The sequence below is a fragment of the Felis catus genome, chromosome B3 (assembly GCF_018350175.1).
Source record: "Felis catus isolate Fca126 chromosome B3, F.catus_Fca126_mat1.0, whole genome shotgun sequence".
In the NCBI taxonomy this organism is placed as follows: domain Eukaryota; kingdom Metazoa; phylum Chordata; class Mammalia; order Carnivora; family Felidae; genus Felis; species Felis catus.
The window spans coordinates 69798951-69811148 of NC_058373.1; the positions used below are offsets into that span (position 1 = coordinate 69798951).

At 39.9% G+C, this 12198-nt stretch overlaps 1 protein-coding gene across 1 annotated transcript; it reads left to right on the forward strand.

Moving 5' to 3' along the window:
- The first annotated feature begins 383 nt into the window (after positions 1-383).
- Positions 384-1542, forward strand: LOC101099214 (olfactory receptor 4F3/4F16/4F29-like). Its single transcript, XM_003987312.3, has one exon. It carries the CDS (start codon positions 507-509, stop codon positions 1443-1445), a length of 939 nt encoding a protein of 312 aa, XP_003987361.1. The 5' UTR covers positions 384-506; the 3' UTR covers positions 1446-1542.
- Positions 1543-12198: the final 10656 nt, after the last annotated feature.

Here is a 12198-nt window from a genome sequence, read left to right on the forward strand (position 1 = left end):
TACTACTAATAAAGCAAGATTCTGTGGATGTGGTTAACATTTCAGTAATATTAAAGATGAATATTTTCCCAGAGGTGGGGACTGGGATGGAAGAGAAGAAGGGTCTGTGTGTCAGGTGAAGTTCTACAGACTTGGAAGGGATTGCAATAGTGATTAGTTCTATGTGACTGGGGCCAGATTGTATTAGTTTGGGACCCAAAATCAAAAGCTTTGGCTCATGTTGACTATCTTATATCTCATGAGCAATTGCAGCACCAACCCTGGGAGGAAGCAGAGGGTATCAAATGCAGAGACAACTTGGTGGTAGAGAGCAGCTCCACACGACAGCCACTGATTTTTCTGGGTAATCACATTCGAGAGGCCATGAGCATATTAGGTCAGTTCTAATGCTAAAGTAGAAACAGGCTTTCATAATTGTGGCCATCTCTCCTAATATATTAACATAATTATCATCATTTATATTTTCTCCTATTGTCCTTCTTCAGGTAGTTGTGCCAACAACGCCAATGGATGGAGCGAATCACTCTGTGGTGTCAGAGTTTGTGTTCCTGGGACTCACCGATTCCTGGGAGATCCAACTTCTCCTCTTTGTGTTCTCCTCCACGTTTTATGTGGCAAGCATGATGGGAAACTCCCTCATTATGCTCACTGTGACCTCTGACCCCCACTTACACTCCCCCATGTACTTTCTGTTGGCCAACCTCTCCTTCATTGACCTGGGAGTTTCTTCTGTCACTTCTCCCAAGATGATTTATGATCTTTTTAGAAAGCGTAAAGTCATCTCCTTTGGTGGCTGCATCGCTCAAATCTTCTTTATCCACGTCATTGGTGGTGTGGAGATGGTGCTGCTCATCGCCATGGCCTTTGACAGATATGTTGCCATATGTAAGCCTCTCCACTATCTGACCATCATGAGCCCAAGAATGTGCCTCTTCTTTTTAGTGGCTGCCTGGATGACTGGCCTCATCCACTCCATGGTTCAACTGGCGTTTGTGGTAAACTTACCCTTCTGTGGTCCTAATGTGTTGGACAGCTTTTACTGTGACCTTCCTCGGTTCATCAAACTTGCCTGCACGGACACCGACCGACTAGAGTTTATGGTCACAGCCAACAGTGGATTCATCTCTGTTGGCTCCTTCCTCATACTGATCATTTCCTATATCATCATCATTCTCACTGTTCAGAAACACTCTTCAGCTGGTTCATCCAAGGCTCTGTCCACACTGTCAGCTCACATCACTGTGGTATTCTTGTTCTTTGGTCCTTTGATTTTTTTTTATACATGGCCATCTCCCTCCATACACCTGGATAAGTTTCTGGCCATCTTTGATGCTATTCTCACTCCTTTCCTAAATCCAGTCATCTATACATTCAGGAACCAAGAAATGCAGGTGGCAATGAGGAGGGTATGCAGACAGCTAGTGAATTACAGGAAGATCTCTTAAGGAATGTCTGATGTTGTGAAGAGCCCTTGTTGATTACTAATGTCCATTATTTATGGTCAAACTCAGGGAGAAGCTCTTGTTTGTCTTACCTTGCTTTGATTATACACACTGGTACTGAGTCTATTTTTCTCTTTCACTCAGGAGGGAGGGACATTTACTTTTGAAAAAGAGATAGTTACACAGGAAGTATTTTTAAAATAATGATTATAGTAATCTCAAATCTAAATTCCTAAGGAATAAGATTTATATGAAGTAATTTTTAGAAATATAAGGAGGCATACTTCCATAAGGCCTTCACAACAGGGGGAGTTATTTCCCAATCCACCTTAATTTAGTATGACTTCATCTTAACTATATCTGCAGGGACTATTTCCAAACACAGTCACATTCACAGGTATTGGTGGTTAGGCTTTCAACTTACATATTTGGTAAACACAAAACAACCCACAATAGCGGGATAGGTAGTAGAGGTTCTGAGAATGAGAATGGTTATAGCATAGCCACTTATTAATCAGAACAAAAATATATTTAAAATAAACAGTAGAAAGAATTTAAGCTCTTTCACTGCCAACTATGTTTTTAAAAATGATGGAGCATATAAAGTCAGTGTAAGATACAAAAATCAGAGAAAGACTGATACCATATGATTTCACTCATTTATGGAATTTAAGAAATAAAACACATGAATATAGGGGAAAGAACAAAAAAGGAGAGAAGGAAGGAAACCATAAGAGACTCTTAACTTTAGAAAACAAACTGAGGGTTGATGGAGGAAAGTGGGTGGGGAATGGGCTAAATGGGTGATGGGTATCAATGAGGACCCTTGTCATGTTGAGCACTTGGTGTTATATGTAAGTGATGAATCACTAAATCCTACTCCTAAAACCAATTTTACCATTCATGTTAACTAACTAGAATTTAAATAAAAACTTGAAAAAAAACCCAAAAGACAAGACACAAAATGTTATTATTATGAGCTAAAGGATCTCTGCTAAATTGGAAGATTACACAGAAGGTAAAGAATAACATTTACTGCCTTTAGTCAAGAGTAGAATAAATATACCAAAAGAAATTTGTCAGGTCCATGTAATAGAGAGAAACCAAGTCTAGCTGTGTTTCAATATAGTACTTGGTCATAAAGCATTCCTGTTTTAAAAAACAAACCATTTAAAGCTGAGCTTTGCAAGTTGCCAAAATATTAACATATATCATTGTTTATTTTCAGTCTCATTATTTAAAAAATATATGAAACCAAGGCAAATAGAATTTACTTCCTGAATCTTCTATGGTTTTTTTTTTAATCTACATTGGTTGTGTCTTCCTCTTTCAGATTCTGGAATAACCAGACATTCTATCTTAGAATAAATTTATCCATTTCCCCCACTGGATAAAAACAAAACCAGATCCTATTACCTTGCAAATCAACCATATTTTTGGCTATGATTACTTCTCATACAAATCTTTTAAAAAATGTTTACTTATTTTGAGGGAGAGGGTGTGTGCAAGCAGCGTAGGGGCAGAGAGAGAGAGAGAGAGAGAGAGAGAGAGAGAGAGAGAGAGAGAGAGAGAGAATTGCAAGCAGGTTTCGCATTGTCAGTGCAGAGCCCAATGTGAGGTTCATTCTTATGAATCATGAGATCATGTCCTGAGCCAAAATCAAGAGTCAGATGCTTATCCAACTCAGCCATCCAGACATCCCATACTTCTCATACAGTCTTAATCATTTATTTTATGACTTTAAGTAATTAGCTTTGGTTTCACAGACAGTATTCTACTAAAAAAAAAAACCCAGAGCCTGACAGTAGTTTAAGTGGGAAAAACTGGTTTTAACAAGGAATATTTAAAATAGGGGAAAAGAGACCACAGTATAGAACCGGACTTACCTTCCAAAACAATTAGAACAAGTGGGGATTTATAGTCGAAGAACAGATGTAGAGGGGTGGTTGGTGGACAGAAATTACTAAGAGGAGATATTAAGCATAGGGAGACTTCTTGTTAAACTGACCTAACAAGATTCTTGCTAGAGGCAAGCCAGAGTGATCAGATATTGAGAGTAGGGGTTTAGAAATTTGACTAGCTATCAAAGGTGAGGAGTTTTCTCTAAACTGACTTACCAGGATTCTAGTTATAATTGGCCTGTGCAAGCCCAGCAAGGATGGGCTCCAGGTTGAAGCCTAATGGAGAAGAGTGCTCCGAGGAGCCTAACTAAAATTTGATCAATGAGATGAGTCTGTTAACTTGTGGGTAACTGACAATTGTCTGTCATATATTATTATTTTAGTAGACTAATAAGGCTCAGGAATGCTCAAAATCTAATCTCCTATTGTCCCAAGCATCCAGTTACACATTGTTAAAGGTAATAAACATTATTCTTAGGGTAGTAAAAATGAACACATTTACTAATATGATCCAAAGTTATACCCTTATAAAGATATAAGCAACACACACACACACACACACACACACACACACACACACACTCCATGACAAATGTTTTAATACTCAATCTCATTTAAAAATTGCCCAATGAATACCCACTAATTACTTTACTAACACTAAACCAAAATCTTAAAACAACTAAGGATCTTAGAAATTATATTTCAGGGGCGCCTGGGTGGCTCAGTTGGTTGAGCATCCGACTTCAGCTCAGGTCATGATCTCGCGGTCCGTGGGTTCGAGCCCCGCGTCAGGCTCTGTGCTGACAGCTCAGAGCCTGGAGCCTGTTTCAGATTCTGTGTCTCCCTCTTTCTCTGACCCTCCCCTGTTCACGCTCTCTCTCTCTCTCTCTCTCTCTCTCTCTCTCTCTCTCTCTCTCTGTCTGTCTCAAAAGTAAATAAATGTTAAAAAAATTGAAAAAAAAAGAAATTATATTTCAGTAGACTCATTATAAAACTATTCCCAAATGACTGAACACCTGATTTTACATTTCCAATAATTTTAAATGCTTCCTTTATGCTTCATTCTGATAAAATCACAAAAGACCACAGCTATTTAAAAAGCATCTTATCAAACCAGTATGTGTTCAAAAATTTATTTTGATTATTTGTATTTGGATTCTCATATAAAAATGGTCTGAGATACAAAAAAGTGTTCAGAGCCATAATTTCTATGAGAATTTTTCTCTGAAAAACATGGCATATATGAAACAGTAGAAATTCAGCTGTCTTTATCTTTTTGGGATTTGGGGAATAGTAGACTTAAGACACCACTTATTAATCTCCACAAGCAATGCTAACATAACTCCTTTAGGAGGCATTTATATTTAACTTATTAACATATCCGTCAAGTAGAAAAATATTTCACAATCATAAAATGAGAGGAAAAGGCTCCTCAATTACAGAAACATAGTCACATATAAAACTACTGGGTCAGTTCTATAATTTCAGCTACTGATCAAGGCTCAGGTTTACTAAAAAATTAAAAGCATAGATTGATACACAAAATCTCATACTATATATCTAATGGAACTTTTTTTCTATTTCTACTGGAAATGAGAAAAATTCTACATCCAATGGAAACAAGACTAACAGATTGAAAAAAAATGGAGATAAACAAATTAAAAAAAAAAAGCCAACTAACCAAATTTTATCTTTCATCTCTCATCTGGTAGAGAATAGGTCCTTACTATCCCAATAGAGATTACTAGATGATCAGATCATGAAACTAAATTCCCATTCTCTGTTGCAACCAACGAAAAATAATCTATCAACCCTCTACAAACAAGGATTGGACCAAATTTGGCCAAGAAACAACAATAAACAAATAAAAAATACCAAAGCAGAAAAGCTAAATAAAGACCAGAGTGTCAGTGAAGGTAATGTTTCAGTGCTGGTTGGGATTCATTATACAAATCAAGAAGAGATATACCTGGCTTAAACATCCCATGAGGAGCATTCCTTGGGAACCACTTTATTGGTTCCAGAAAGTGAGTCCACTTGGATGTCTTGATGAAACCTTGAGAGTGGTCAAAGTACAATTTTTAAAAAGTTAAAAACATAACTCATATAAAATGATGTGTGTCAATTATTTATAGAAGTTACTAATGAGGGAACCACAAGGGGGTAAACTGGTTCCAATCAGGTTTTGATAGAATCCATTTCTGACAGACTGCATCCACTGTCAATGATCCTTAAGGTCTTGATTTCATCAGTTCCATGATTCTAATTTGTGCCAGTGTTATATAAATGAGCTGAGGCACTGTGACCACTTCAGCTCTTTTAAGAGACAAACCCGAGGGAAAAAGCTAGAGTCAGATTACCTCTTATTTACAAAACATTTTTAAGTTACATTTTCCTCATTTACTCCATTTTAATATGGAATTTTCTCCTGGTGAGACCCTAACTGATGTATTTGATATACAAGACATAGAAGCAGTTTACATTTTAAAATATTTTAAAAGTTTAAAATAAAGTAACATTATGAATAATACTGAACTTCATTATTAATTAGGGAAATTCAAATTAAATAGATTCTCTAGGCTGAAAGCCCATATGTGGTGTGGGACATATGTAGAAATTTCCCCAGCTTTGTGGCACAAAGATTCCAGTTTTAAAATCTGGAAACAAGGTCCAAGTGATAGGGAAGTTAGAATGTAGGCTTACTGGCTAAGATGTTGGTACATTTTTCTGGGTTCATAAAGGATCCAAGCCCTATAATGATAACACCCAATGCTTCTCTGATCTGGTATTTCCACTCCTTATGGGTCATGAGTCCACCAACCCAGCAGAAAGGATGGCATCAATAAACTCTGTTCATTGTTAATATCCTTTATCCTTTTCCTAATTGATAACTCTCTCATATTACTAAATATCTGAACGTATTCTTTCTGTTCATCAATTAAATAGTTGTGGTCTTAGGACTTCCACGTGGTCAAGGAAGACAGCAGTATATATTAAAAGTGAAACTGTGCATAAAATATTTCCTTGAAACTCCATTTCTCATTACCTATCCTTTGGAACCACTTGGACACATATATAAGAACATACATAACAATATTTGTTATTACCTTGTAAAAACAAACATTTGGTAAAACCCAGATGTTCACATATGTGAAAATGTTAAACTGTGTGATAGCTATTCTCTAATTGTCTTTGCGTATCTACTTTTCATTCTGTCAACTCTGCTCTGTGCCCTGTAAAACTGAACTTTAGGGACTGCATTAACCAGTGGCTGTGCCCTTTGGCTTCTGCTAATGGAGGCTATTGCCAGGAAGCTAATAGCTAATGGAGGCTACTGCCAGGATGTGGAGGACATGAAGAGTGAAACCAGGGTTTCCCTCAGTTTCCTCCCTTCTGAACTTTGTGTCGACAATTACTGCATTCCTCCACCAAAGCTCTCAGCTCTTGTTGGTGGCCTTATTCTATTGCTATAGCTCTTTATCTGGTTTATGGTAGTGTTCCCGCCCATTGCCTATCAGCTTTAGGGATAACAATGGCATCCTAGAGTTACAAGTCCTGGATACTTTAACATTTTTTGCTGGTTTTCTTTAATACTGCTGACTCCCTTGTACATTATATTTTCCCCATTTATTCCATTTGAGTGAGACATTTTTTTCTTGGTGGAACCCTAATACAAGTAGTTGTATAAAGAGAAGTCCCAGGAAACAGTCCCTCACAGTGGGATATGGGGAATGGTTGGCTCACATAGAGGACTACCTGTATATCTTGTCAGGGGGATATGGGACTTTTTTATTAAATTTTTTTTAATGTTTATTTTTGAGAGAGAAAGAGAGAGAGAGAGAGAGAGAGCGAGCAGGGGAGGGGCAGAGAGAGGGAGAAACAGAATCAGAAACAGAAACCGAGATGTCAGCACAGAGCCTAACATGGGGCCCGACACATGAAATCAGGAGATCATGACCTGAGCTAAAGTCAGATACTTAATCAACTGAGCTACCCAGCCTCCCCTATCGGATTTTGATCATATGTGACATATACCCCCAGACAAGGAAGATATATTTATGCAATTTATCAATTACATATTTACTCAAATTATCACTTGTGCTTGAATGAAATGAAGTGAAAGGCAAAGCTATAATCCATATACAAGCAAATGTCACAGTCACTTGAAATTTCACAGTCACTTGATTTCCCAACTCCTTACCCTTTTTCCTCAAAGAGAAATATCTTCATTGAAGATTGAGTGAACAGTATTTCCTTGAATAAAAATAAATTTTTGGCTTTACTTGGAACTGTTGTGTCTAAGACCATTACAAGAGTTAGGTTCCAAAATATTCTGAGAGACAAATACAAGGAATGTTCTGATAATATATAGTTTTGCACTAAAAGAATTGTAGGATCTTGCCAATATTGGCAAAAGTCTGGGGAACATGTATGTGAGTGAATTCTAAGATTATTAGGCTGAAAAAGACAAAATGTGAGACAAAATCAGGTAGGGTTTATTTATAGATGTACTCTCTTAGTATTCAGATATTAATGTATTGACCTACCTGGAGTGTTGTAAATGGACTGCTAGATTTGGTTAATTAAATCCTATACGTAATGAAGACACTTTCACATAAAAGCCAGTAGAGGATATCCATTTTAGTGAAGACTCTTAATTATTAGTTGGATTAGATACCCATCCAGTGGATTTCAGCTAGCCTCTGCTTCTAACCACTCCAGTGCCTGCTCACTGGGCTCATGTGCAAAATGGTTATGGTAACAGAAATGGAAGCTATGCATGGATTCACTTCCATGGACCTCCCTTCAACAAAGCGATCTATCTTACTACCATTGTTGGGTCCCAACCTGCCAATGGCTGATATCAATTTGGCACCATTCCTTGGGGGAATTAGCTAGTTGCCTGGTGGCACACTGAATACATTGGATTTTTTAATCGTGGACACAGTGATTTATCCTAGCAGGAATAGATACATATTTCACAATGGATTTGACTTATTAGTCTGTTGGCATGGCTTCATACTCTGTCAACTTAGCTAAAGCAGAACTGTGTTTCCAGAATTCCCTTCCATGTATGTTTCCATGTTAGAGTTCACCACAAGAAAACTTTGAGATTTGCAAAGTGGAAGCGAAATAGTAGACATCTTTGGTCTAAAGGACAGTATAGGATGAGTAACATTATAGCTCACACATGTTGCTGGCTTACCTTGCTAGTGTGGGACAATAACCTAGGCCTGTGGCTCCTTTAGCTCCTACTGGATCTCCATCTTTAGTTTCTCCAAGTCCTGGGCCATATGAAAATGAATCTTTATAATGAAGGGCATCAGTTTATTCAGGTCACCTGCATCATCAAAATTGGAAACAGTGAGAGACAGGGTTCAAGTTTGTCCTTGATATTCCTCACATCCTGTTCATTTTCCCTTTCAGACTGCTGTTTCTGCCACCTTCAGGCCCAGCATGACATTCAGTGGCAACAAATTTCCCTTAACAGTAAATTAAGACTGCTTAGCAGTTTTCACATTGCATAAATGTCTAATCCCCATAGAAAATCCCCTATTGTATTTTTGAGAGACAGAGAGAGAGAAAGAACATGAGTGGGGGAAGGGTAGAGAGAGAACGAGAGTCCCAAGCAGGCTCTGTGCTGTCAGTGCAGAGCCCCATGTGGGGTTTGATCCCATGAACTGTGAGATCATGACCTGACCTGAAATCAAGAGTCAGACACTTATGCGACTGAACCACCCAGGCACCCCAAGAAACCCCTTATTTTAAATCACTCATAGTGGTTCCACTTCTCTGATCAAACTCTTGAGTGATACATTCTCAACATGTCTGACAGCCTAGTCATTTGCAGATTTATAGATCCCTTATTATTACTATATCTATACAACACTGCATCTTAACCCGGGAACTCATGTTAGAGCAAATGAAGTGTAATACTAAACTCACACACGTATGGAACTCATCAGTCTACCTACAAGCTCCATCACTGCTAGAGGAGTGGAACGACCTGCTGTGGTGCAGTTACCATGCTGGTTGGGGCACCACTCCTTTGAATGATAACACTGCTGAACTACAGGATGTGTCATCAGCCTGTGGTAAGTGACAGAAGCAGTTATTTTCACAGCTGCTTTTGGGTCACCCTCTTCTCCAGCTACAGATTTTAGTTGTAGTCTTAGAAACCATTTCTTTCCTATCTTCTGTAGCCCCAGAGATGATAAGAGCTCACTGCTCTTGCCAGCCCTGGATGCCTTTACAGTGTTGGTTCTTCTAACTCTGCCTTGTATAGAATCCTGTAGTCAACTCGCTTCAACAATCAATTTTAATGTGACATCTCTTCCTGTCTGGACTTTGATCAATACCCTGAAATAGATATAAAACACTGAGAAGAAATGAACTAGAGCCTATGTATTTACATGGGTAAATAGATATAAATGTAGAGCATAGAAAAAGCCTGGAAGTATCATTTGCTCATAAGACAAATTACTATCTTATTAACTAATATACACTTTTTTCCTAGCTAAATTAAGTAGACGATTACATTGTTTAGGACTGTTCTGTTTCAGACTACTCTAGGGCTTAAGGATCATGTTTATAGGCTGATTACAGGCTCATTGCATAAAGAATATGCTATCTGTCTTCATAGATACTTAAAAGGGAGTTTGTGGGTCATGGACATGAATGGCCTTTGGTGAGACACTGAAAGAGAGGTTAATATTTCAGCTTTTGTCTAATTTTATCCCTAATGGTTTAGTTTTGCTCAATTCAACATATACTTAAACTCGCTAAGCACCAGAGAGTATACAAGGCACTGGAGATAAAGAGAAAAATAGGGAAGCATCCCTGCCAGTGAGGAACTTCTCTTCTGTGGGACACAGGGAAAGAGTTTCGATGTTATGAGGTAAGTACAGTGATGAAGGGATGTCTTCCCAGGTGGCCTCAACCCCTACCACCCATTCGCTCCTTTCTTAGTCTCTCCCCAAGTGGTACATTGCCTGGGAAATCTGCTCAGATCCCCCCAGGTAGATTTAGGGCTTCTTTCTTCTAGGTTAGTATCCACTGCATTGAACGTACATTAGTATAGCTATTATCCAGATTAGATTAAATTGCCTTGTTTGCATGTGTGTGTCTCCTCATTGGGCTCCAAGCACCTTGTTGAGGAATTGGCACATGAGTAGTTGTGAAAAAATAGGTTGAATGAATAAAAATGCTTAAATCCTGACATTCAAGAGACTTGGAATCTAATGCAATTTTTTCTCCCTCAAATAGCTTTAGATGTTCATTTTGGAACGGCACCTGTTTGGCTCTGTGGGTTAAGTGCCTGACTTTGGCTCAGGGCATGATCTCACAGTTTGTGGGTTCGAGGCCCACATCAGGCTCTGTGCTGACAGTGTGGAGCCTGCTTGGGAATTTTTGTCTGTCCTCTCTCTGTCCTTCCTCTGCTCTTGTGCTGTCTCTCTAAAATAAATAAATAAGCATTTTTTTTTTAAAGAAAGACAGAATTGGGGGCACCTGGATGGCTCAGTCAGATAAGCAGCCAAATTTGGCTCAGGTCATGATCTTGAGGTCTGTGAGTTTGAGACCTGCCTCTGGCTCTGTGCTGCCAGCTCAGAGCCCAAAGCCTGCTTCGGATTCTGTGTCTCCCTCACTCTCTGCCCCTCCCACGTTCATGCTGTCTCCCTCTCTCTCCCTTTCCCCCCAAAATAAATAAACATTAATAAAAATTTTAAAAATTGAAATGTTGCCATTTGCAATGACGTGGATGGAGCTAGAGTGCATTATGTTTTGCAAAACAAGTCAGAGAAAGACAAATACTGTATAATTTCACTTATATGTGGAAGAAACAACACAGATGAATGTATGAGAAGGGGAAAAAAAGGAGAGAGGGAAGGAAACCATAAGAGACTCTTAACTATAGAGAACAAACTGAGGTTGACAGGGGAGACGTCGACAGGGCGGTATTAAGGAGGGGACTTGTGATGAACACTGGGTGTCATAAGTGATGAATCACTTTTGTGAATGTTTAATTTTGAGTGAGTGAGTGAGAGAGAGAGAGAGAGACAGACAGACAGACAGACAGACACAGACTGGGAGGGGGGCAGAGAGAGGGAGACAGAGATTCCAAAGCGGGCTCCATGCTGACAGCAGGGAGCCCTAGGCTGGGGGCTGGAACTCAGGGACCCTGAGATCCTGATCCCAGCCGACCACCAGTGGACAACTGACTGAGCCACCCAGGCGCCCTGAATCACTAAGTTTTATAGAGAATTGTATCACATATGTCCACTGACTAGAATTTAAATAAAAACCTGAAATAGCAAAATAAAAGAAACGCAAATACAAACAGTTTTATGGGACCGCAGACGGAAGCGTTGTGAACCAGTGCAGGCGATGTGGAGTTGTCCAGAGCGGCAGTCCCAAGAATTGGGGGTCCAGCCGAGTGTATAAGCCATCTGTGAGACAGCGGTGAGCTGTGGGGAGGCCGAGGGAGAGAGCCAAGAGGGGCGCACCTGCTGACATTCCCGCGGAACAGGAGAGCACGAGAGCGCACCCACCATAAGCCTTTACACCTGCGCGCGACCTGAAGCGCGCCCCTCAGGTGGAAGCTCCAGGGCGGGCAAATAGGTCTTTTTCCCAGAAAGCCTGGGGTGTGTCAGCCTGCGCAGCCTGCTAAGAACTACCGTCCCGTGGGATGCTGGAACACAAGCCTCTGTGGTCACCAGAGCCAGGAGGAGGGCAAGGGCATCCCCGGGGCAGCGGCCGCCAAACCCAGCTCCCGAGTTGCAAGAACAAGCTCCCTCCGCAGAAGCAGCTGGTGCTCGGGCGCTAAGGACGCCCGCCAGCCTCCGCGCCAGAGGGTG